This window comes from Rana temporaria, chromosome 5, assembly GCF_905171775.1.
Source record: "Rana temporaria chromosome 5, aRanTem1.1, whole genome shotgun sequence".
Lineage (NCBI taxonomy): Eukaryota > Metazoa > Chordata > Amphibia > Anura > Ranidae > Rana > Rana temporaria.
In genome coordinates this window covers 183,437,273-183,463,812 of record NC_053493.1, presented here as the reverse complement: position 1 = coordinate 183,463,812, position 26,540 = coordinate 183,437,273, and the positions used below count along the sequence as shown (strand labels likewise).

The window sequence follows — 26,540 nt, the reverse complement described above, 5'->3', positions numbered from 1 at the left end:
TGAACCTGGCCTTCTCTGGGCTTCCAGAGGATGGTGTAGCCGGTGGGGAGGTTGTGCTCCTGGGAGGGCTGCTCCGTTTGTGCGGATTCCCCGCTGTGGCCATGGATCTCTTAAGGCCTGGGAGCGGCGTGGAGGAAGATCCGGCGCCATCTTGCCTGCGCTCCATAGCAAAGAACTCTGTGAGTTTGGTAGGCCGGTTTCCTGCGGACTTGCGCCGAGTCATGACATGTGCAAGGTCTCCGGGTTCCCCGGAGCTGGATCGCTGTGTTTGCGGGGGGATATGTCCCCTCGGAGGTCCGTTGTGAGCCGCTTTGATGCCGCTGGAGCTCTGTTAGCACGCGGCCATCTCGGTTCCCGGCTGGAATCTCTTTTTTTTACAACACCTTCCGCCAGAAACAGATGTTTACTAAAACCATACACCATAAACGATGGGACATAGACGTAGGCCAAACAATAACTGATGATCAATGAAACTCTGCACTTAGATCCATACACACATCAACCAGTAACGCGGCGTTGTGGGAAATGACACTGAAAATATCCCTGTGCTGGTACCCAACACCAGCCAGAATAGCGAAATTTGGCAAGGACACCCCTGACACATGCCGGAGATGTGCTGAACCTAAGGGCAATATCTTGCACATACTCTGGACGTGCCCGTCCATTAGCCCTTATTGGAATATCATTTTCTGTATCCTGTCTGACATAATTGGTTGCCCTCTTCCCCCAACTCCGGCATTGGCTCTGTTGAATGTTAATCTAGATACCATCCACGTCAGCATGAGACAAGTAGTCACCAATATTCTCCTTGCAGCCCGTCCTCCGCTGTCTACGGATTTGGAAAGAAAGAAGGTAGAACAATGTCCTGATTTAAATGAAAAGCCGACACCACCTTAAGTAAAAAAAGCAGGTTGGGGTCATAGTCCAGTTGTGTCTTTATGACAAATTAGATAAGGCTCTTTACAAGCAAGATCTGCTAATTCAGATACTCTTCTCGCCGAAGAGATAACAATCAGAAACTTCCTGCTTAAAAGAATCAGCGGAATATGGCAAATAGGTTCAAAGGGTTGCTTCTGCAACACTGACAATACTAAATTCAGATCCCATGGGCATAAGGGAGATTTAACTGGCGGATTGATCCGTAGTACCCCCTGAATGAAAGACCTCACCAGGGAATGAGATGCCAGAGGTCTTTGAAAGGGGACCAATAGAGCGGATATTTGACCCTAAATGGTACTAAGGGCCAATTTTATATCCACTCCTAGCTGGCAAAAGGCAAACATCCTACTAATGTCATATTTCTGAGGATTCCATTCATTAGTTTCATACCATGAAACATATGACTTCCACACTCTATAGTAGGGTTTAGTTGGGTGGACTTGATCTGGAGGGGACAGGAGTGTTTAAGCAGAATCCCAAAAAGACACAAGGTAGTGTCTAGAGGCAAATTTCAAGGAACCTCCAGCTCTGAAATGCGTCTCATGAACCAGGATTACATCCACAGCGGAGGCCCTGAACTCCTTTAGAGCCATCCATCTTTTCTTTATGGAATTCAGACCTTTTATGTTATATAATCGTTTCAAAGCCATGAAAAAGTAATACAATCAGGCCATAGAACATTCAATACATTGGGCGATAGCCCAGCGATACAAACATGTAGCCATGAGACAGACAAATCTGTCCAGGAGCTCACAAAACATGGGATGAGCAACATTAAAACAAGAAAGAAAAACAAAAGAAAACAAAAGAAAAATAATATAACAGCAATGTCAGGAGGCGGTCCAAAAATGGCACAATAAAAGAGTGTGTAGCCTAACAAAAAGTCCTGTATGCCCCCCCCCCAAAAAAAATAAATAAAAATAAAATCTGAAACAAGGCCTTAGTGGCATATGCGACTCAGGAGTCCCTGACCACAGCCTAAGAACAAGTAGGGGAGCATAGCAGTCTCCAACATGGTGAGGGACATGTGACTTCCTGCCACAATGATCTGCCTATAATGTTATCCATTGAAACACTCCTCAAAAACTCCCGGGTAATTAACAACTGTAGGAGAACCAGAAAAAAAAGAACAAGAACAAAACAGTTAAAAAAAACAGGAAAAAGGAGCAACATAGTTGAGACATTGCAAGACACCTCTATGATAAGGCATGGTGTAAAAACAAAACAGTTCCTTGAAGGGGGGTCGACTAGGAGTCAAGTTCCCAAGTGGGAAATACAAGAATCAGGAGGGTGGCTCTCAGTAGTGGGTGGCCTGGAACATTGGTTACGCTGGGGTGTGAAGTAGGCCTTCAATCCTCTTCCTCTCACTGGGGTCCAAATCCTGGAAGGAACCAATAGGGGACGTGGGGTAGCAGGCAAAGCCTGGTCATCCTCCACAGGGAGCAGAGGGAGGCCCAGGCGCTTATGAAATGCATCTCTCCTTCTGAAAGTCACAGAGGACATGTTGGACCCCATCCATATTGACGTTGAGGCGGAAAGCCCCAGAAGTAAGGGACCTTGTGCAGGTGGAGGTCAGCGGGAGCGGTGTTTGGCCAATGTGAATTGTCTCCTTTATAATCAATACCTGACCTATTGCGTGTGGCCTTGGTCAGGGTCTAATAACTTTCATAAAGGTGGAACCTTACCACTATGTCTCGGAGGCTGGCCCCTGCAGGGGGTTTAGGGGCCAGGGACCTATGCAATCCATCAAGGCGCCAGTCAATGTCCGCAATTTCAGGTGCCAGGGTGTTGAAAAGGCCCAGAAGATAAGGCCTAATGATGTTGTCAGCTACAGTTTCAGGGACACCGCCAATTCTAAGGTTTTGGCGTCTTTCCCTGTTCTCAAGGTCCTCCTGCTAAAGCTGTAGTTGGGATACATCATTTTTAAAGGAGAGCATTCTCTTCTTCAAGAGCCTGTACATATTGCAAAGTCTCGTCAAATTTTGTCTCCAGGGTAGTTGTGCGCTCAACTAAAGTTTGAGGTCCATCATTGTAACGGAACTATGTATTCTGCCTGTACATCTAGAATAACCATGCAGTGGGACATACAAAGGACTGAATGACTTGTTACAATTGGATTTACCACATTATATTCTGAGCTCAAAGGGTTAATTGTAGAGTGACTCTTTCACTGCTAAATTCTAATGTCCCCTTCTCCAGCTAATTGACTCTCTGTTGTGTATTGTACTACATGTTAGCAGTCTCCTGTCAGGTGTATTGAATTAGCATATCAATTATGTTCAGAAGAACTTGTCAAGCTTTGCGGTGCCAAAATGGCTAGATGCTGATGGGATTATCTGTGAGTGTGTATTGTTCTAAATGTTAATTGAATTATATTGATAAAGGAATGTGTCTGGTCAGGTCATGTGAAATGTCTGGATACCGATTAGTGATTAGCTCAAGGGGATGTCATTATTTAAAAGTATCTGTATTGAAGCCCCCCCCCCCCTGTGTGAGGAGGGGGCAGAGAGTTTCATTGTTCCTGTAACAGCTTGTAACTAGATATAAACCAGGAGAATGTACCATTAAAACAGTCCTACTTGACCCTTCAAAACGTAGCCTCGTCTCATTCTTGAAAGGGCATTCTATTGGATTACTATTCTGCTCTTTTCACAGCTGAACCTGACTCTCTCTCTGGATCTTGTGGATGGGATCATACCGGCTTTACTTGCATACAGCAACTTGCCTGGGAAAAGGACGTCTCCAATGGCTGATACCCTCTCACTACCTGGGTAGCCGTTACAATCATCTCCAGAGTCAGGATTGGCTGGGGAGAGGGGGCAGTGTGTGGAGGATGGTCTGCTGGGCTCTGCCCTCCGACATCAGGGTGCTGACATAGTCCTCTGGATCTCCCTGGAAAATCGAGACCAGGGACTGGGGCCTAGTCAGGTAGCAGCAATCCATGGTGGAGGAAGGCCACAGGGGTTGTGTGGTTTGATAATGGACTCGCTGATCCCCAATTTTGCCTATGAAGTGCCAGGGGGGTTGAAGAGACGTGAAGTCTTACCCTTGGATCTGATGATGGCTGTGGAGGCTGTACAGAGGTCATGGTCACAGCTCAGGTATGTAAAACAGGGGGGGGGGTGTCACTGCCAGGTGTTTTTTTCACCTTAATGCATAGGATGCATTAAGGTGGAAAAAAACACAAGGGTTTACAACCCCTTTAAGTAACCAAATAAACCACTACCTCATGTGATCTTATGCAACTTATACTGTACAACAATTTATGCTTGTTCCATCGTGTCCATTACTGACATTAATTCTTTACCACCATATCAATGGGTATGTATCTACTTTTTGCACTGATACTTTTTTTTTTTTTTTTGGAATCCGATTGTTCTGGATAAAAATACATTTTCATGAGAATACACTTTTCATATACAAGCTCAGCTATGATTTCAAGAAAATGTACAGCTTTAACGACTTCCCGACCGCCACATGTAGATATACGTCGGCAGAATGGCACGTACAGGCACATTGGCGTACCTGTACGTCCCTGACTTTCCGCAGGTCGGGGGTCCGATCGGGACCCCCCCACTGCATGCGGCGGTCAGATTCCCGCGGGGAGCGATCCGGGACGACGGCACGGCTATTCGTTTATAGCCGCTCCCTTGCGATCGCTCCCCGGAGCTGAAGAACGAGGAGAGCCGTATATAAACACGGCTTCCCCGTGCTTCACTGTGGCGGCTGCATCGATCGAGTGATCCCTTTTATAGGGAGACTCGATCGTTGACGTCAGTCCTACAGCCACACCCCCCCTACAGTTGTAAACACACACTAGGTGAACCCTAACTCCTACAGCGCCCCCTGTGGTTAACTCCCAAACTGCAACTGTCATTTTCACAATAAACAATGCAATTTAAATGCATTTTTTGCTGTGAAAATGACAATGGTCCCAAAAATGTGTCACAATTGTCCGAAGTGTCGCCGCCATTAGTAGTAAAAAAAAAAAAAAAAATAAAAGTATCCCCTATTTTGTAAACGCTATAAATTTTGCGCAAACCAATCGATAAACGCTTATTGCAATTTTTTTTACCAAAAATAGGTAGAAGAATATGTATCAGCCTAAACTGAGAAAAAAATATATATATATATGTTTTTGGGGGATATTTATTATAGCAAAAAGTAAGAAATATTGCATTTTTTTTCAAAATTGTCGCTCTATTTTTGTTTATAGCACAAAAAATAAAAACCGCATAGGTGATCAAATACCACAAAAACAAAGCTCTATTTGTGGGGAAAAAAGGACACCAATTTTGTTTGAGAGCCACGTCGCACGACCGCGCAATTGTCTGTTAAAGCGACGCAGTGCCGAATTGTAAAAACCCCTTGGGACATTTAGCAGCATATTGGTCCGTTCCTTAAGTGGTTGAACTACAAATTAGCAGGCAAAGATTAGGCAATTCTTGCCACAGTTCTTAAATGCAATAAAATTTCACACTCTACTCACCAAGGAGCATATGTCCAACCACCATCCACAAATGAGAGGGAAAACACCAATTTCTACAACCACAAGTAATGAAACCTTTTGGAAAAATTAAACAGAAATATGTTTTACAGTTTGGAAATTTAAAGCATCAACTCCCACTTTTTTTGAGAAAAAACATGCTCCCCTAGGTGATCTATGCACATTGCAAGGATTATAACAATCTGTGTTGCAGATTCCTACCTTTTGTTATTCTGAAGAAATCCATGTCTATTTGTCTGTGCACAGTGGGTCTAATGAGAATACTTATCAGTCAGCTGCAGAGCACTAAGGAGGAAAGCCGTTGGGCCTGCATCTTTTAGATGTGTTCCTATTGGAAATCTCACCAAAAATTTCATATTTGTCACAGGGGATGCCTAAAATCTGACTTGTATTGTATGCAGCCTTCTGTTAAAATTTGTGATCCAATCACACAAGCAGGAAATTATGTTTCTGGGGAGTGATCAGTACACATTCTGTGTACAGAACACCTCCAGGTAGCCATGTTGCATTCCATTCATAGAATATTGCAGTGGCTGCAGATTGAACAGGAAAGGCAATGTTTAATAAAGCATTCAATTACAATATGACATATCACAATTGTACACACTATATTATTTTTTCTTTATTTGCAATGTTTTTCTCCACAAAAGTGGATTTACCCCCTCAAGGCAGACTGCAACCCTGAACTATATATATATATATATATATATATATATATATATATATATATATATATATATATATATATATATATATATATATATATATATATATATATATATATATATATATATATATATATATATATATATATATATATATATATATATATATATATATATATATATATATATATAAGCTCGATGTTCGGGTCAGACATAAAAGTTTGACTCGAACATTGGGTGTTCGCTCATTGGCCAAAAAACAAACATTATGTGGTGTTCGCGGCACATTCAAAGCCGTGGAACACTGTTTAAAAAAGTCTATGGAGTCCATGAAAAATCAAAAGTGCTAATTTTAAAGGTTTATATGTGCAAGTTATTGTCATAAAAAGTGTTTGGGGACATGGGTCATGCCCCAGGGGACATGTATCAATGCAATATATATATATTTTTTTTAACTACTGTTTTTTCGGGAGCAGTGATTTTAATAATGCTTAAAGTGAAACAATAAAAGTGTTTCCCGTGTTTAGAACAGTCCCATAGCAAAATAACATTTCTAAAGAAAAAAGTAATTTAAAACTGCTCGCGGCTGTAATTGTCAGGTCCCAGCAATATACTCATTGAAAAAAAAATGGCCCGAACCAAAATTAATAAAAAAATTGATTGGGGATGATCCTAAAATCATTAACCAGGCCATTCAGGTCTGGTATGGATATTAAGGAAAACCTTGCACCAAAAAAAAAAAAAAAAAAGAAGTAGGGTTTCCCCAAAAATCCATATCAGACCCCTATCTGAGCATGCAACCTGGCAGGCCACAGGAAAAGAGGGGGGACAAGAGTGCACCCCTCCCCTGAACCATACCAGGCTACATACTCTCAAAATGGGAGGATGGGTGCCTTGGGGCAGGGGGGCTCTGCACCCCCCACCTCAAAGCACCTTGTCCTCATATTGATGGGGGCAAGGGCCTCATCCCCACAACCCTTGCCCAGTGGTTGTGGGGGGCTTATCAGATCCCATCCCCTATGTGAATTGTTAACAGGGTATCCATCTCGAGCGCCGGTCCGAGAAAAAAAACACACAGCCACAATCAGCCTCCGTGGGAGACAGCCCCCAAATGACACTTCCCCTGCATGACAGCTGTTATATAGTGGAGGGTGGGGTCACCCTGTAACATGTACGGGTGACCCCACCCCCTCTGACACCACAGGGAAACCCTACTCTCCTCTGACACCACAAGGAAACCCTCTGGCGTCAGAGGGGGGCGGGGTCACACACGTCATTGGATGGCCCCACCCTCAGCTATATAAGAGCTGTCACAGCGGGAGAAACGTCAATCGGCGGCCACCTCCCATGGAGGTGGATTGTGCCATTTTTTTTCCTTGGACTGGCGCTTGAGATGGATATACATCGCTGGAAATGTTTATTGTTTAATAAAGGACTTGTCCCAAGCTGTCTCCTGTGTTTTTTACCATGTTTGACACTTTTTTTGTAAAATGGTAGGAGTAACAATGTACCCGGTTTGTTAAAGGGATTCCAGATTCCGATAAATCCCCCACCCACAGACAACCACAACCACCGGGCATAGGTTGTGGGGACAAGGCCCTTGTCCCCATTAAGGTGCTTTGTTGTGGGGAGTACAGAGCCCCCCTGCCCCGAATCCCCCCATGTTGAGGGCATGTAGCCTGGTTCCGTTCAGGAGGGGCGTGCACTCATCCCCCCTCTTTTGCTGCAGCCTGCCAGGTTGTGCTCGGATAAGGGTCTGGTATGGACTTTTGGGGGGGAACCATATGCCACTTATTTTATTTTGGCACATGGTTCCCCTTAAAAATCTATTCCAGACCTCAAGCGTCTGGTGTGGATTTGGGGGGACCCCTACGCCATTAAAAAAACATGGCACAAGGTCCCCCTTAAATATCCATACCAGACCTGAAGGGCCTGTTTAATGATTTTGGGGGGACCCCCACACATTTTGGTTTGGCCCATTTTTTTCAATTAGTTTTATCTATATTCATTACAGCTGCAAGCAGTTTTAAATGACTTTTTTTCCTTTAGAAATCTCATTTTGCTATGGGACTGTTCTAAACACAGGAAACATGTACAGGCATACAATAGACACCTCCAGGTACAAAATTTAAAGGACACTTTCACTTTTTTTTTTTTTTTTCATTAGGTGTTTTAACAACAGAATAACACATTTATACTGAGAGTTACATAATATTGCAAAATACACATTGCTCCGTCCGTGGGGATAACAATGATACATCACATAGATTTGCAAGACAAGGAATCCTTTCATTTTGTAGGTTAATTGGCTATGTTAACCTTAGATCAATTTTAGGTATGGTATCGATACAGTGCTCCCAGCACCCCATTGGGATCAAACTGTGCCACAGACCATAGGCTCACACCTTCATATAATGCTATATTCGCTGTCACATAACTATTTTTTCACAATACGTTTACTTTATGTTTTGTTCCCTTTTTGACCACAGGTATATTAAGGCATAACTCCCTCTAAACAGAAAGAAGGAAAATAAAAAAATAAATAAAACAATATTAACATAAAAAAAAAAAAAAAACACAGTTCACATGTACCACCTATCATTAATCATCAATTGGGATATGACACAACCCATGTCTCCCAGTAGGAATTAAATCTGGGGATAGTTTGACTCCTTGTGGCAAAGACATTCTCATACATGTATTGTGTCTTAACTTAGACTTCCATTTAGAGGTTATAGTTAATTTTTCTGCGATTAGAATATGTGTGACTATAGGTCTATATTCAATTGAGAATGCATGGACCTTTATGTTGAGAATAGCCAACTGTGGTGTAGGTGAGATATTGAGTCCCATAACTTCATTGATTAAAAAATATACTTCTGTCCAAAACCATTTCACTTCCTTACAATACCATAATATGTGCAGGATGCCTCTTCCCCCCACACCCCCTCCAGCAATTGGGAGAAGAGTCTGGGTAAATCTGTGCCAACCTCACAGGTGTTAAATAGGTCCTGTGTAGTATTTTCAACACCAGTTCCCAGTGATTTATGCAGTGGGAAAAACAAGAGTGGGATTGAATGGCTGATTGTCATTTTTTCTGTGTAAAGCTGGTTCCCAACTCCTTTTCCCAGTTTTGCATGTTTGATGATTTTTGGAAGCCTCCATTATATTGTAACTTGTTGTAAAATGACAAGAGCCCTTTTGTACCGCAGCGGTCAGACTGAAACCAGATTTCTCTATGGACAATATGATGTATGGTTGGGTTATTCTTGTGAAAATAGGTAAGTTGGATATAAGAAAAAAGTGGGACTAGGGTTTTTAGAAATTAACTCTTTGTAGGTCTGTATGCCTTCCATTATCCATGGATGAATATTTAAGTTGGGTATGATGGGTTAATATATTTGCAGTTGGAAATCTGTGCACTTATCCATAGTGTCCTGAGGTACCTTGGCATGCAGATTATTCCACGCTAATAGTGTATCATCTATCGAGAGGGAGGGCTTATAGTATGGTTTCATATGAGTCAGACTTGATAATAACAGGGCGGGCAAGTGTTTGTTGCCCATGTACTGCTCAACCTGGACCCACAGTTTGTTAGAGTTAGGATCAAGCCATGGCCTAGTCTGATCCAGGCGGGCTGCAAAATAGTAGTTTTTAAGGTTAGGAAAATGTACTCCACCATTTAATTTGTGTTTCAATAGTATAGGGGATGAGATCTTAGTCATTTTCTTGCCCCACAAGAATTGTCTTAATGTATCTGCCTCCCTAAAGAATTGGTCTGGTATGATTATTGGTATATGTCAGGAAAGGTTCCATCCGCTAGTAATATTTTTTCCACAAATAAATTTTTATTGAAAGTTTTCAAAGGTAATACAAGTAGTACCAGCATACATATAACCAAGTGCTAGGCAAAAGATTCCAGTTAGCAATATACACAGAGTTTTGCATTCACAAGAAAACAAAAAAAGATAAAAGAGGAGTAGATCCAATGAACGCCGTCTCCATGTGGTGGTTATCAGGCGGCCTCACATACACGTATCAACGTCTGGGGTAGTATTGTTAAAAAAATATGTGGCAGTGTATAACAGGCCTGCCTGAGTTACGTTGTGAGGGGAACCATAGAAGAAACATAATATTTAAAGTCGCTTCTAAAGGTACTATGAGCTAAAGAAGGATTAGAGGATGTGACCGACCTCTATGTCAGTCCACACTTCCAGGGTTCGTGTGAAAACTAGAACTAAAAAAAAAAAAAAAAAAAAAAAAAAAAAAGAGAAATCAGAGAACAAAAAGTGAAAAGGGAGAAGAAAAAAGAAAGACAGGATAGACAATAGTCAAAGAGCGGAGAGAGAAGAAAAGAGAAAAAAGAAAAAGGAAAGATGGAGTGTGGTTGAGGGAGGGGGAGGGGGATGGAGCAGATGATGGGGGCACTGTAAGTGGAGGATGTGGAGAGGGGGTGGGAACACCACCAACTGCCCTCCCCAGTAGAGTGTAGGCCTCATGAAAGGTATAGCAACCTATCACGTATTCATCAAGGGTTGTCTCGGGTCAAGTCCTGGTAACTTTGCGATTTCCGGTAGTCAAGCCAGGGCGTCCATGTCACCGAAAAGCAAGCTATTCTGTCCTGCGCGGTGCAAATCAGCTCCTCCATCATTGCTATCTGGTCAACCCGCGCCAGCCATTCTTTTATGGGAGGGGGTGACTTAGACTTCCAGTGTGCAGGTAGACACAGCCTGGCGGCATTGATCAAATGCATAGCTAATGATCTATAATATTTTTTACTGGAGATCTTGGATAGGTGTAGGAGGTATTGCGCTGGCGTGAATTCCAGAGGAAGTGAAGTTATTTCAGTTGCCACTTCATGGACTTTTCTCCAGTACGACTGAATCAGTGGGCATGTCCACCAGATGTGGAGGAGAGAGCCCAGATCCTGCTCACATCTCCAGCACTGGTTTGAGACTGTCGGGATAAATTTATGCAGTATTTCCGGAGTCCTGTACCACCTTGTTTTGATTTTGTAAGCGTTCTCCTGCGTGTGGACATTTAAGGAGCCCTTATGAATATAAAGATGCACTCGATCCCAAGCAGCAACATCTATTACTGTGTCCAGCTCAGCCTCCCAAAAGGCATGCTCCGATTTCAGAGAAGCATAAGGTTCCCCGAACATTGCGGGATAAAGTCCCGAAATTAAATGACTCTGGGGAGAGGAGCTAGCGCACAGTGATTCCAGAACAGTAGGAGATTTTGCGAAGCTTTCCCTATTTGTAGGACTGTCTAGGAAATGTCTCAATTGGAAATAGGCCCAAAGGGGGAACGACTTTGTGGTGGACAATGAAGCTAGTTCGCCCTGTCGGAGAAACCGTCCTCTGGAAAAGAAGTGTTTGGCCTGCATCTCTGTGTAAGGCCATTCCGCTGCTAGAAAGGGCCCTTCCATGCCAGGAGGAAAATCTGGGTTGCCCCTGAGAGGTGTGATCGCACAGCATGTGGAGGAAAGAGAGTGAATTTTGCACGCCCTATCAAAGGCATGTAGAGTCGCTCCAACCAGCGGGTGGGAATTGACAGCAGCCGGAAAGTGTTTCTTCGAGAACCAGGGGAGGGAGTGGAGTTCAGTACCCAAAATCAATTTTTCTAGCAACACCCAGCCCTTATAATTAGTATGGAGCCTCCAGTCTACTACCCGGGCCAGGTGTACTGCCCAGTAGTACCTCTGCAAATCTGGTAGCCCAATTCCACCTTTCGACTTTGGTAGTACTAACTTTGCCCACCTCACTCGCGCCACCTTAGAGCCCCAAATAAAGGCTCTGCACATATGCTTGTAAGCTTTAAAAAAGGAGGGCGGCAAACGAATCGGGATAGTCTGGAGTTTGTACAATAGGCGGGGGAGCACTGTCATCTTTAAGATTGAAGCCCGACCAAACCAGGAGATGGTGGGGGCCTCCCACCTGCGTAGATCCTGCTGTATACTTCTCAATTCTGACAGGAAATTCTTTTCATACAGGTCTGTAAGTTTACTAGGAAGTTGGATACCTAAGTAAGTGATAGCATCTGTTTTCCAGCGAAAAGGAAAGTTCACCTGACATAATTGCACTAGTTTAGGGGGCAAGGAAACGTTTAGCGCATAGGACTTTGAATAATTAATTTTCAGATTCGAGATGGTCCTAAACTGTTCTAATACTGGCATAAGATTGGGCAGGGACGTCAGCGGGGATGAAAGAAATAGCAAAATATCATCCGCAAAGGCGGCAATCTTGTATTCCCGCTGATGTACCTCTACACCTTTTATATTCGGATTTGCACGGATGCATCGGAGGAGGGGTTCTAAGGTAAGAATATACAGTAGTGGGGATAGGGGACATCCTTGCCTGGTCCCATTATGAATGGGGAAGGCGTCCGACCCGGACCCTAGCTCTAGGCCTGGCGTAGAGTGCTCCAATAAAAGCTCTCATAATGCTTCCTAAGCCCAGTGCTTCCAAGACCACATCCATGTAGTCCCAGGCCACTCTGTCGAACGCCTTCTCTGCATCCATAGCCAAAAAGCAGCCCTCCCTATTGGTCGAAGTAAGCCAGTGATGTAGATTGAGGGCCTTAATGGTGTTGTCCCTGGCTTCTCTCCCAGGGACAAAACCTACCTGATCCAACCCTATCCAGGCGGGTACATAGTAGGACAAACGCGTAGCCAGGATCTTGGCGAACAGTTTGACATCTACATTCAAGAGGGAAATGGGGGGGGGGGCGTGGCTAGCCGCGGTCGGAGATGGCTGCTTGATAGAGAAGCTCCGCACCATCGGAACTCCCAGCGGCACACAGCATCAGACCGGGCTCGTTCTGACACCCGTGGACCGATCCCAACACCGGAGGAGACCTGTCAGCAATGACGAGGAAAAGAAAGGAGGATCGGAAACCTCACAAACTGACGGAATTCTTTCCGTTCAGTCACCAGGGAGGTAGGCAAGATGGCGCCCGCATGGCCTCAACCCCTGCATGCTCGTTCCGCTCTGTCCCTCATCCAACCAACACGCAGAGCAGACCCAGCGGGTCCCCGGAGAGCACCCACTCATGCCCTGATACCCCACAGTCGGCCAGCCCGGCCAAATCCAGGTTCAGGCTGGAAGAACCGCATCAGGGCCTAGACCTAGGAGTGGGGGCAGACTCGGGTGATGACACGAGGGAACTCCCTGACAAGATAGAAACATTCCCAACCTCCAACCAGCCCATTATGGACACAGTTTTAAAAGACATGCTCCTCTCGCTCCGCAGCACTATTCAGGCAGACATGATGTCCTGCATGAAAAACGTCCGTGCTGACATACAAGAGGTGGAGACGAGAGTTGAGCATATAGAGACCAAAATGGGCGAATACGCCACAACAATTAATGATCTGGTGGATGCTCAGGAGCAGGGGGAGGATGAGATGGAGGGCCTCAAAGCAAAACTCGCTGATTTAGAAGACCGTAATAGGAGAAACAACCTAAAAATAAGAGGGGTGCCTGAATCAGTGTCACAAGGAGAGCTCAAAAAGTTTGCCTCCACCTTGTTCTCGGCGCTAATCCCAGAACTCACTGCCATTGACATTACCATTGACAGGATTCACCGCCTCCCAAAACCATCCTACCTCCCTGACAATGTGCCCAGAGACATTATTCTGAGAATGCACTTTTTCCATGTCAAGGATCAATTGATGACAACCATGCGCAACAAGGATCAAGTGCCATCTCAGTACCAACATTTGCAATTTTATGCTGACCTATCACAATACACCTTGGCGAAAAGGAGAGGGTTGGTGACCATAACTAAAGCATTGCGGAACCACCAGATCCCTTATAAATGGGGGTTTCCAACAAAAATCACCGTTACAAAGGAAGGCAAAAACCACGTGGTGACCTCACTAGACAACGGTCTAGCCTTGCTGAGAGAATGGCAAATCCTTCCGGAGATGGAAACCCCTGACAGCAACCGGGGACATCCACGGGCGGTAAGTCAAGACTGGAAGAAAGTTACTGCTAAGAACTCTAAAACGCATGCCTAAGTCTGATCCATATGTTCACTTGTTTTGCCCTTCTAATTTCCGATGAGGGGCTTACTCTCTAAACCACGAACTTTCCCCCAATTATGCCTGTGCAGCTATACGCTGCATCATGCGGAACTGTTCCTGTTTTTTATTTTTTGGGGCGAGCTCAGACCCGAATGGTCGCCGCCCTCGCACGGCTACTTAGCATTGCCCTGCTATTTAGGCAGGTGAACTCTCTGTTTGTTTTCTTTTTTGAAGTTTTCAATTTCTTTTTTTGCTATGACTCTCTTTATCCATCGAAGGCCATCCTGAAGAACCTTAAGGACACTTTGAGATCCTCTATGCCGAAGTTCCACTCATCTAATCAGATCCTGCCAACGGCTGTGGACCGAGTCGCCACATCAGCGTTATACGTGACCCTTGCAACCCATGGTGCCTTGCCAGGTTTCGTGAGTACTCCAGCTGCGCTGGCTTTGTTTACCTGCACCTTCTACAGCCCACCTCCACTGGGAACTAAACCTACCTCCGATGTCTATGCTATGCTCCCAGATGGAGCCTCCTATCTCACTGATTCTGCTCCGGTATCATGGGGGTAACATGTTTATCTATCAATACCAGGGGCTTAAACCACCCTGCTAAACGTAGGTCACTTTGGGCGGAAGCACTACAACACAAGAGTGACGTCTTATGTGCACAGGAGACACATTTTTGCGCCTCAGCGCAACCCAAGTGCTCTCATAAGAACTTTCCTTACATTTTTACGGCCAGTGCCGATTCCAAAACGAGGGGAGTTCTTACAGCTATCAGAGATACAGTGTCATTTCAGCTGCATAAAGAGGTGAAAGATGCCAACGGCAGGTATTTGATTCTAGTTTGCGACATTAACTCTGTTACTTACACGTTAGTGAATGTGTACACACCAAATTCCCACCAAACACGTTTTTTAAATAAGTTGATGAAAAAAATTGAGCACGTCAGACAAGGTGCTCTGATTTGTTGTGGTGACTTTAATCTCGCTCCTGAAAGGTCCATGGACACGACCTCAGGACTTCCCAGTAGAGGCCCCTCACTTCAACAATTTATTCTCCAACATAACATGTATGATGTGTGGCGCTGCCAGCACGCAGAGGAGAAGGACTTCACCTTTTTCTCGACCGCACACGGATCCTACTCCAGGATAGATCTTTTCCTAGTGGACTTTGGTACCCTACACAGGTCTACCGACACAAGCATAAATACTATAACCTGGTCAGACCACGCATCCATATCCCTAACGCTGTCTGACGCTCTATCAGTTGGGGCGTCTCCAATATGGAGAGCTAATGCATCATTGTTGCAATTGACGAAACCAAGGACAGACCTGGAATCATATCTAAAGGAATTATTTGAACTTAATGTGAATTCTGTGTCTGATAATTTTACAGTGTGGAACGCCCATAAGGCATATATGAGAGGCATGTTTATCAAGATAGGGGCAGGTGTAAAGAAGCGGAGGCAACAAAGGATCCTAGATCTGACCAGGGAAATTGAAGCCCTTGAAAGGCAAAACAAGTTGGCCCCTACCCATCTCCTATCAGGGAAATTGACCAAGCTAAGATGTGATCTCAGGGCCTGTCTCCTGGAGGGTTTCGAAAAATCCTCTAGAAGATTAAAATCTCAGTTCTATGCCAACGGGGACAAGGCGGGTAAGCTACTGGCGCATCGTCTCCGTGGGCACAGGTATAAAACTAGAATCCCTTATATACTTCACCCAACTACTAAACTTAAAAAATACCATCCTAAAGATATTGCAGACGCTTTCAGCAGTTACTATGCTTCCCTTTATAATTTAGAGAAAGACCCTGGTACTTTCCAACCTGATCCAGCTGCGATTACGGAATTTCTGTCTAAATTGTCACTACCTCAGCTAACCCCTAACCAGCTAGAAGAATTGAATACTCCGTTTACTATATCAGAAATTCATACAGCAATAGACTCACTACCCTCTAATAAATCCCCGGGCCCTGACGGGTTTGTAGGAGAGTACTACAAATCGTTTAAGCAAATCCTATCACCTTACCTGGTCGATCTGTTTAATGGTGCTGTTGCCTTGGCTTCTTCCCCTGCAGAAATGCTAAAGGCTTTGATCATTACACTGCCCAAGCCGGGGAAGGACCCGTCAGAACCGAAAAACTTTAGACCTATCTCGTTACTGAACTTGGACTTGAAGCTTTATGCCAAATTGATTGCCCTCAGATTAAACACAGTGCTCCCTGGCCTCGTACATGCGGATCAAGCCGGTTTTACGAAGGGACGCCAGACCTTGGATGCCACTAGACGCCTGATTAATATAATACACCACGCCAATAGGACACGAACGCCTTCTCTGCTCCTAGGTTTGGATGCAGAGAAGGCGTTCGATCGGGTGCACTGGGGCTACCTGGCTAAAGTGTTATCAGCTTTCGGTTTTGAGGGATCGATTTTTTCGGCCATAATGGCGCTGTATACTTGCCCAACAGCTCAAGTATTTACATCGGGCGTTTTATCTACTCCTTTTCCTATCACGAATGGCACGCGCCAGGGGTGCCCACTATCACCTTTAATTTTTAATCTTGTGATGGAGCCCTTGGCGTGTCACATTCGAAGCCATCCTCAAATCTCAGGATTTGGGTCCCCTAGGTCCAAACATACTATCAGTTTATTTGCGGATGACGTGATATTAATGCTAACTGACGTGGAACGGTCCCTGGCTTCGGTGCACAAATCCCTGCAACTCTTTAGCCAACTGTCCTACTACAAGGTCAACGAAAGTAAATCTTATATATTAGGTTTGAATATAAACAACACACTGCAAAAAAAACTGGCCAACTCCTACCCATACGCCTGGGATGACACAGGGATCAACTATCTTGGAATCACCCTCACATCCTCTACTGCTGGCCTGGTCAGGGCGAACTATTCCCCATTCCTTACCAAGCTAGAGATCAAACTTAGAGATTTGGCAAAAACGGAATTATCCTGGTCGGGCAGGTTGGCGGCCTTCAAAATGGTGATCTTGCCACAGATGATATATCTATTCAGGGTCCTCCCTATCCCAGTGCCGAACTCTTTCTTTGCGACTGCACAATCGTTGTTAAATAGATATTTATGGAAGGGAAGGAGGGCACGCTGCGCATTCTCCAAATTACTCAAGACCAGGCGTATGGGAGGCGCGGGAGTAGTAGTACTAAAAGATTACTACACGGCCACCCTGCTGTCCCAACTTAAGGCCTGGTTCCCATCCTCCTGTAGACAACGTTGGGTGGAATTGGAGGAGAGTCAGGTGCCAGGCCACAATCTGTTTCACTTCCTTCTGTTATCCCATGCTTTTAGGGGTCACAGGGGAGAACTCTCTCCTACGGTCCTAGCATCAATGAGGGGGTGGGAGATTCTCACCTCAATGAGCTTCCAGGATAATCATACCTGTTCTAAGATCCCCATTCCAATACAATGCTTGTCTAGTATAATTGAAAACACTAACCTAGGCGGGTGGATGGAGAAGGGCATAAAGGAGGTGGGAGACTTAATGGTGGGTCCAGCCCTGAAAACCTTCCGAGCCCTCCAGATTGAGTTTGACATTTCCGACCAGGAGGCATTTATATATCTGCAGGTTAGTCATTTAATGCGATGTTGCCAGATCAGGGACATTTCACTACCATGGCAGGTGACTTTGTATTACACCAGCCCTACGACAAAGACTAGGGGTATTTCATTGTTCTACCTATTACTTAACAATAAAAATGTATTCAACAAAAATCCCACACTGTTACTCTGGGAAAAGGAACTGGGGAGGGAATTTACCTCTGACCAGTGGCGTAAGGCTATCAATGTGACATATTCGACAACTAAGTGTGTAAACCTGTGGGAACTTACTCACAAAATTCTACTACGATGGTATATGACTCCGTCTAAGATTGCTAAATTCGCACCGCAGACCTCGGCCTGCTGTTGGAGGGAGTGTGGAGAACAGGGGACTCTGTACCATATCCTTTGGTCCTGTCCTATACTGTGCAATTATTGGACCGAAGTGTTTAACCTGATATCAGTCGTTATAGGACTGAATATAGCAATAGAACCGGGCCTCGCACTGCTCTCACTGGGAGCGGAGATGCTCCCCCCTTCAAAAAGAATTATAGCCGTACATATTCTTTTAAGTGCACGACTAGTAATTGCACGCCATTGGAAATGAACACATCCCCCACCAATACAAGAGGTAATTACTACCACGCACTCTCACGTCACTTGTGAAGCACTGTTAGCCTCGTCACAAAACTCCCTACTGACTACACGCCCTATCTGGCAAGTATGGTTCGACTGGTACAAGCTTTACAGCACTAACTGAAAACCCGCTCAATGATGACTTTGATGGATAAGTAATAGCTATTTTCTTCTTTATTTCTTTCTTTATTTGTTTTATTTTCTTGTTCTTTATATTTCCTATGTTATATACTGTTTGTGGCAATGTGATGCTTGAAACTCACCTATTTCCTCAAGGCTTCCACAACTAGATGCTTATCTGAAGAATTAGTCAAAGAATGATAAATATATTTACTGTTTATTGCTGTTGCATCAGCTATGGGCCTCGAGCCTTGTAATATGCCACTTGAAAAATTTTCCAATAAAAATTTATTGACTTAAGAGGGAAATGGGTCGGTAGTTGGCGACATCGGTGGGGTCTTTGTTTTCCTTGGGGATTACTGTGATATACACCTCTAGAAGACTGATTGAAGTACAAGTAGAGTGGGAGAGGGTGTTGAAGGCCTTCAGAAACTCTGGTGCCAAAAGATCAGCAAAACTCTTATAATATTGTGCCGAGAAGCCATCTGGTCCCGGACTTTTGCCCGGTTTCGTGGCCTTCAAAGCCCTCCCCCACTCCTCTAGCGACAGTGGGGCCTCCAAAGCCTGCCAGTCAGTGGTAGAAAGTGCTCGGGGGCTATGTTTGCCTAAAAATTCCCTTATGAGATTGGATCGCGCCTCTGCCGATACGGGTTTGTGCTCGTGTGATTCAATGTTATAAAGTTTGCTATAAAATGAGAGAAATTGACTAGCAATGTCTTCATTTTTGGAGTGGGTAACTCCATCTGCGTCCACCACATGATGAACAGTGGATGTGAGAGTTCGCCTCCGTGTGAGCCTAGCCAACAGCCTTCCAGGCTTGTTGCCCTGTTCATAGAAAAGTTTCTGTGCTAGCACCTGCCTCTTCCGCGCCCGTTTAAACAGTTCTTCTAGTAGATTTGCCCGTGTATCAGCTAATTCCTTTGCTACCCTCACTGCAAGCGAGCGTTTATGCTGAGCCTCCAGCGAGGTTATTTTGTTAGAAAGCTCTCGAATCGTAGCCCGACTTAATTTTTTCTTCCTAGTTGCAATGGCTAGCAAGCGCCCCCTTACCACGCACTTGTGGGCTTCCCATTGGGTCATGGGGGGCACATCTGGTGTGTCATTAAGCTGAAAGTAATCTTTAATGGTCTGTGTAATTTCAGCCAGATCTCCAGGGTCAGTGAGAAGGGAGGCATCCAGTCTCCAAGTCCTAGTGGCCATTTCCCTTTGTGGGAATTGCAAGGTCAGTGTGATCGGGTGGTGGTCAGAGATGACCATATTCTCTATGGTTGCGTCCTGAAGAAATGTCAGGTCTGTCTGGTGGATAAATAGATGATCTAGCCTCGAATAGCGATTATGTGGCGGAGAGAAAAATGTGTAGTCTTTCTCCTGGGGATTTAGCGTACACCAGGTGTCATGGAGTGTCAAGGAGGCAAGGGCAAGCTTAGCTTGGCGTAAAGCAGAGAAAGGGAGGGAGGAGGTTCCTGTGGAAGTATCAAGGAGCGGATCGAGGGCCATATTGAAGTCCCCCCCTAGTATCAAGAGGCCCGTCTGAAACAAAGCAAGCTGCAGGAGGACCTCTTTTAGAAAGGTCACTTGTCCCGAGTTGGGACAATAGATGTTCGCCAAAGTCACTGGCCTATTTTTCCAGGTCCCCTTTAGGAAGAGGAATCTGCCCTCTGGATCTAGTACCTGCTCAGTCAGGAGGAACTGGAATGTTTTAGCAAGTACTATGGACACCCCTTTAGTTTTGGAGTCCGGGCAGGTCGCATGATAGACCTCCGGGAATCGGTTATTAGTTAAGCGGGGAATGGCCCCTGATTTAAAGTGGGTTTCCTGCAGGAGCAATACTTGGGCTTTGTGGCGGTATGCCTCAGCGAGAATACTGCTGCGCTTTTCTGGGATGTTGAGGCCTTTAGCGTTCAAGGAGTAAACCTTAAGAGAGAGAGGAGCCGATGATTGCACCGCAGAAGACATGTTCAGTGAGCAAAAGTGTCTATCAGTGCCCCCTCTAGGTTTTCAGGAGAGAAAAGGGAGAAGGGGGTCAAGAACGGAAGACAGAGGGTGAGCGACAGATGGAAAAGGAAGAAGAAGAAGAAGAAGAACAAGAACAAGAACAAGAACAAGAACAAGAACAAGAACAAGAACAAGAAGAAGAAGGAAGAAGAAGAAGAAGAAGAAGAAGAAGAGGAAGAGGAAGAGGAAGAGGAAGAGGAAGAGGAAGAGGAAGAAGAAGAAGAAGAAGAAGAAGAAGAAGAAGAAGAAGAAGAAGAAGAAGAAGAAGAAGAAGAAGAAGAAGAAGAAGAAGAAGAGGAAAGAAGAGCAAAAAAAAATAAAAAAAAAATAAAGGAAGTGCGAAAGAAGTACCGGAGGTAATACCAGTCCAGCTGAGTTACCTAATAAGGGAAGGAATGGTAATCAAAAAACAAAACACAAAAAAAAAAAAAAAAACGTGAGACTATTCCGGCTGGTTTCAAGGGGGAAACCGGCCTCCCTGAGGTGGGGAAAAAACCTAGCACCTAAAGAAAGGTATACGTACATCTATCCTACCGTCCAGAGACCCAAGCAAACTAGCTTAAGTTCTAGTAAGAGACCTCGGCCCTGATGGGCAGAGGGGCACCGTGGAGACCCCTCCACCGTAGATGTGAAGGGCCCGCACCCTTTCCCCTCCCCCGACAAAACCAGGTAGTCCTGACCGGTCAGGAGTAGCGTTTTATGATAACACGTAACCTTAAATTATAGGACCCTGTATAGCAAAATCAAGTAAACTCTAAGAAATTAACAGTGCAAACCAGAAATATCCAAACATTTTAACACTTTCGCCTTCTAATCACCTCCGTGATGGCCAGTTTAGAAATGTCAGAGTCTCCGCGCCCAGGACCACCCTAACCAGGATGGATCCAGAGGTCAGAGGCCCCGATATACTGCAGTTAGAGTGTTATAGTACTATGCCTGCATTGGCCAACCAAAAGGAAGGTATAGAGCCCCATGCCCCCTTATCATATGTAAGTTTTCATAACCCTGAGGACTCATGCAGACAAGGAAGGGTCCCCCTGAGTCTGGGGACTCCAGTTTAACTGACCCTACCTCCCCAATCAAATAGGAATGCAGGGGCTAGAGCTCACCATCTCCAGGGCAACCCCCCAGATTGCCACCGAGTTGTACAGATCAATGAGATTGAACATAACCTTAAGTAAGACAGAAACAGAGTATAGGATCAATGAGCTACACTTGAACCGTATCCCCAGTGTCTATGAGACAAGATTCCTGCAAAAGTTTCTGAGAGAGCAGCGTGTGACCTGCAGCAGCACATTGGTAATTTCAGAACCCAGACACCCCTCCCCCCTCCCACAAAAAGAGAAACAAATTATATATATATAAAAAAAGAAAAAACCACACAGGAGGGGGATGAGTGAATGGACTATGGGATGACACCAAGGGCAGGATTTCCACTAAAGTTGCCATTGGCACAGATAGGTAACATAGAAATCATGGGATTCCCAGTATTGTCCTGCAGAAGCTTCCCATATGTGGCCTAATGAGTCAGTTTGGCAAGGGGGTGGAGGAACACGCATCCCCCCAGTGTTCCGCAGCTCGCAACCCTGGATGGGAGAGTTCTCCTAGCGAGCGGACCGAAGTCAGGCATGAAACAATGACATCAAGGGTTCTCAGGAGGTGATAGCCTACCTCCGCGCGGCGCCATATCCAGGGTCCTTGACAAGATCATCTGTTGCTCTCACAGATATTGGCACTGTATGAACAGGGTCATTCTGACTCATGGGGCCTAAAGGGGGGATCGCTTCTGATCAGATCAGCACAATGCACCAGCAACACAGTGCGCAGGAAGAGACATTAGCAGGTGTCAGGGGCCCCCATAGTTCCTCAGTGGTCATGTGGTTAGTGCAGGCCACAGGCCCAAATGTATAACTCAGCTCATCTTACAGGGTGTGTCGAGTAGCCAACATAAGGACAGGTAAGAGTAGGTTCACTATCTCGATCCTTGCGAGATCACTGATCAGTCTTACGCCTGACAGAAGACGGTGAGGCTCGTGGGCTTTCATCAGTTTCCATATCTCCCCGACGTCTCGGTGGCGAGGCAGCCGAGGATCTGCGGCGGCGTTGTCTACTTCTCTGCGACCTCGGAGTCTCTCCGTGCTGGGTAGGAATCCAGGGCTCAGATTGGAGAAATGCGCCATACCAGTCTGGGACGGGGACCAGCGGGATGCCTAGGGTATCACAGAAAGGCTGCAAGTCCACTGGTGTTCTCAGCTGGGCCGTGCGGTTGCCATTTGTTGCTTGGAGGCAGAAGGGGAATTTCCAATGGTAGGGGATGTGCCTCTCACGCAGGGCTTGGAGAAGAGGACGGAGATCCCTCCTGTGCTGCAAGGTAATTGCTGACAAGTCCTGGAATAGCTGGATACGTGCCCCGTTATGTTCCAGGTGGGCATTATTGCGAGCCAGGCGCAGTATCTCCTCTTTTTGGGTGAAGTTGACCAGGCAACACACAGCATCCCTGGGTGGATCGGTGTCCCTACCCCTTGGTCTCAGCGCTCTGTGACATCTCTCCATCTCTACTGGTGCATCTGGTGGTCTGCCCAGGAGGGTATTGAATATAGCCCATACTACAGCTTGCAAATGGGGGCCCTCTACAGCCTCTGGGATCCCCCTGATGCGGAGATTACGCCTGCGGCCGCGATTGTCCAAATCCTCCATGTGCCTGTGCATGTCCATCAGATGCTGGCTATGTGCACTTACTACCTGCTGTACCTGGTGTATTGCCGCGCCATGCGTCATGGACGCCACCTCCACATGTTCCACCCGTGATGCAACCGTTTTGAGCTCTGCTTTGACATCCGCAATTGCCGCCATTAGTGTGCTCTTGATGTCCGTGGCAACAGCCTGGAGGTCCGCCAGACACAGGAATGGAGAAGCACGTGAGGCGGGTGCACTCGTCTGGGGAGCAGCGGGAGTATCAGCCGCGGCCGCATAGCCAGAGTAACTACAGTCCCCGGCTTGAGATGCGGCCTGCGCGCCTGTATGCTGAGTGCGGAACATCGCTGGAATGTTCTTACTCTGCTGGGTGGAGGGGTCCTGTTGCGACCGGGTGACCGACTGGCTCCTGCCCGCCATCGTAGGGCTTGCGGGCCGAGGAATAGCTGCTGCTGAAGGCTTACTCGGGTCTCTGAACGGCGGAGCTCTCTCTCTAGGCAGCCATCTCGCTCCGGTGCCAGGCCACGCCCCCCGCTAGTAATATTTATTATTTGGCTTGCAGTACTGTGGTTCACCAGCAGGTGTCTCCTGGCAGTGTGGAGCATACTGCTCTTCCTGTGCTCAATTACAGACATTCCTATTAATACCTGGCAAGTGCAAACACACCTTGCCTTGGTATCTCTCTCCCTGACCTGGCGTTCCTGACTTCTGAGCCTGTATCTGATCTGACCTGATCCCTATCCCATCCTGGACATGTCCCTCCTGCTTCCCCATTACCTTGGATACCTGTCCCCTTGTTACCTGGATCCCTGCTCTGCAGCCCATCCATCCGTCATCTCCCTGTTCCTGTTTATTTCCCGCCCTTGCCCATCTTCTGATCTTCTTGTGTATGACCTTGGCCTGGCCTGTTTACAATTATGGTATCTCCCATCATTGTACATATTGTCTATAGTTATAGTTGGTCTTGTTCAATTATCCCCAACAACCTAGGGAAGTTCGTTTCATATGTGGAAGCAGCTGTGAACTCCAAGTATACTAAATTCTGAGACACCCATTGGAATGGGAATGATTCTGTAAGGTTTTCCTTCATTTTCTTTGGCATTCCTATCGGTAGGATAGAAGATTTAGTAGAGTTCAACTTATAGTAAGAAACCAACCCAAAATTATTTAAAATTGATTGTACCTTTTCCAGTGAAGAGGCCAGATTAGAGTCAATACTATGTCATCAGCAAACAACCCAATTTTATGGGAATACCTACCTACCTCTATACCAGAGATGTAGTCACAAGATCTAATGGCCTCCACCAGTGGCTCCATTATTAGAGTAAAAATCAGTGGTGAAAGAGGGCAGCCCTGGCAAGTACCATTAGTACTGCTAAATGTGTCAGAGAAAACATTAGAAGTAAATATCCTTGCTGAATGATTTGTGTACAGAGCCATGATTGCCAACAATATCGTACCACTCAGACTAAATTTCTGCAAAGTCACTTTCAGGAACCCCCAATGTACTATGTCAAAATGCTTTTTGGCATCAAGCGTCAGTACTACAGTGGGGGTCCCTCTAGACTCAGCAACTTGTAGGAGATTATAGAGTCTTCGAGTACCATCAGGTGCTTGTCAACCCTTAACAAAGCCCACCTGATCTTCCTTTACATGTTGTTGGGTAATGATAACTAGGCGATATGCGATAAGCTTTGCATACATTTTTAAGCTGGTATTAAGCAACACAATTGGCCTACAATTTTGAGGGGAAACCGGCCTCTTCCCTGGTTTAGGCAAGGCTATAACAGTAGCTTGGAGCATCTCTTCGAGAAAAGAGGCAGTGGAGGCGGCATAAGTAAACAATTTTTATAAGTACGGTGAGAGTAGTTGCAAAGGCCTGGTAGTATTCTGCCGAAAACCCATCACTACCTGGAGATTTAGGGCCAGATTCACAGAAGAGATATGGTGTATCCCCTGATACGCCGTCGTATCTCTGTGATCCGCCCATCCTAACTATGTGGCTGATTCATAGAATCAGTTCCGGAGGAGAGATGTACCTTGGAGGAGCTCCGCCGAGCCCGTTTGTATCCACTGCCATCCTGAGATTGCAAACGGTGCTTGAGCCTCCAAACCCCTATATCCTGTCTCTCTCCTGAGAGGATTCCTACCTGTATTGGAGCAGTGGGACGCTGGATCACTCTGCTGTCCTTGCTGCAGCTGGCGCCATCCATTGCTGTACCGCCGCCATCTTGAGGCCTGTGAAGCCTGGGATTTGCGGGGCTCGGGTGCCGCGCTCGGGGCCGTGAGACGAGCGGCAACCACCTCCGGACCATACCGCAACAACTCCCTTTGAGGTAGGCTACTCGGGGACGTTTTCCAGGTGCGACAATCGTGGACCCTCCAGCCATCCGAAAATCTAGGCCGCGGCTTGGGCCTACACGCGGCGACCGGATCCTGTGCCGATTTACCAACCCAGCGCTGACCCTGCCCTCGGCTGCGCATCCCTGGCTGGTTACCCCTCCGCAGATCCAACCCTGTGTGCCATCCAGGACCTGCTTCCTGATCTGGACTGTCCCCTGGAGACATCTGCAGGCCCTGGTAAGTTACGGCGGCCATCTTGGTACACCCCAGCGGCCTTTCTACCTGAAATACACCTCCATCCCCAGAGGCACCCTGGCTCATTGACCTAAGACCCTGGACTGGCCCATTAAGTAGTCACTCACCCGCTACAGTCTGCAGCCCTAGATCTAAAAGCCTTGACCCCAGGCAAACTCCATGCTGCCTACACCTGTGGAATCTTGACCTGGCAGTGTGTAACCCCCAACAGGGTCTCTAACAAGCTTTTATTCTCCTTATCTACACAACTCTAGCTGGGGCATCGGTGCTGTGATTCACAGAAACTAACCATCTTGTTTTCACTCATACGCTCCTTTTACTTTTGTGACCCTGTCCCGCCTCTTGTGCAGTCGTACGGACTACCCACGGACCCCCCCCCCTGTGCTCTCCATTCACAATACCCCACAGAGGGAAGAACGCCTAGCATGTAAGATGGCAGTCGCTTAAGATGTAAGGCCCAACTTTTTTGCCCGCCTATCCATTGCTCCCGCTCTGCATTATTAGCCTTTAATAGACCCGGGAGCCGTCTCATCAGCTTTGGGAACTTTGCAGCTACTTCCCGATTGTTATATGGGTAAGATTGGAAACCAACGGCATATCTACCAGAAACACATTCCACAGGCCGCACTTCAGCTTTCCCAACCTATGGATCGCTTCCTCAGGAAATCATCATCCCCGATCTCGGGGACCCCAGCGACTGACGTGGACTCGGCAGACGCCCTCCCGCTGGCTGACCCCACTCTATTTGTGGAAAACCTCCCACACAAGCCACGACCACCCG

The 26,540-nt window shown here is 46.2% G+C and overlaps 1 protein-coding gene across 4 annotated transcripts in view; it reads right to left on the bottom strand.

Moving 5' to 3' along the window:
- The window catches only part of MARCHF6 (membrane associated ring-CH-type finger 6), a 1,325,445-nt gene that overhangs the window by 530,370 nt on the left and 768,535 nt on the right, over nucleotides 1-26,540 (bottom strand). For all 4 annotated transcript variants that reach the window (XM_040351967.1, XM_040351966.1, XM_040351964.1 and 1 more), the window contains one exon: nucleotides 5,429-5,503. In XM_040351967.1, the coding sequence (XP_040207901.1) occupies nucleotides 5,429-5,503 (75 nt within the window). The remainder of the gene's footprint in view (nucleotides 1-5,428; nucleotides 5,504-26,540) is intronic.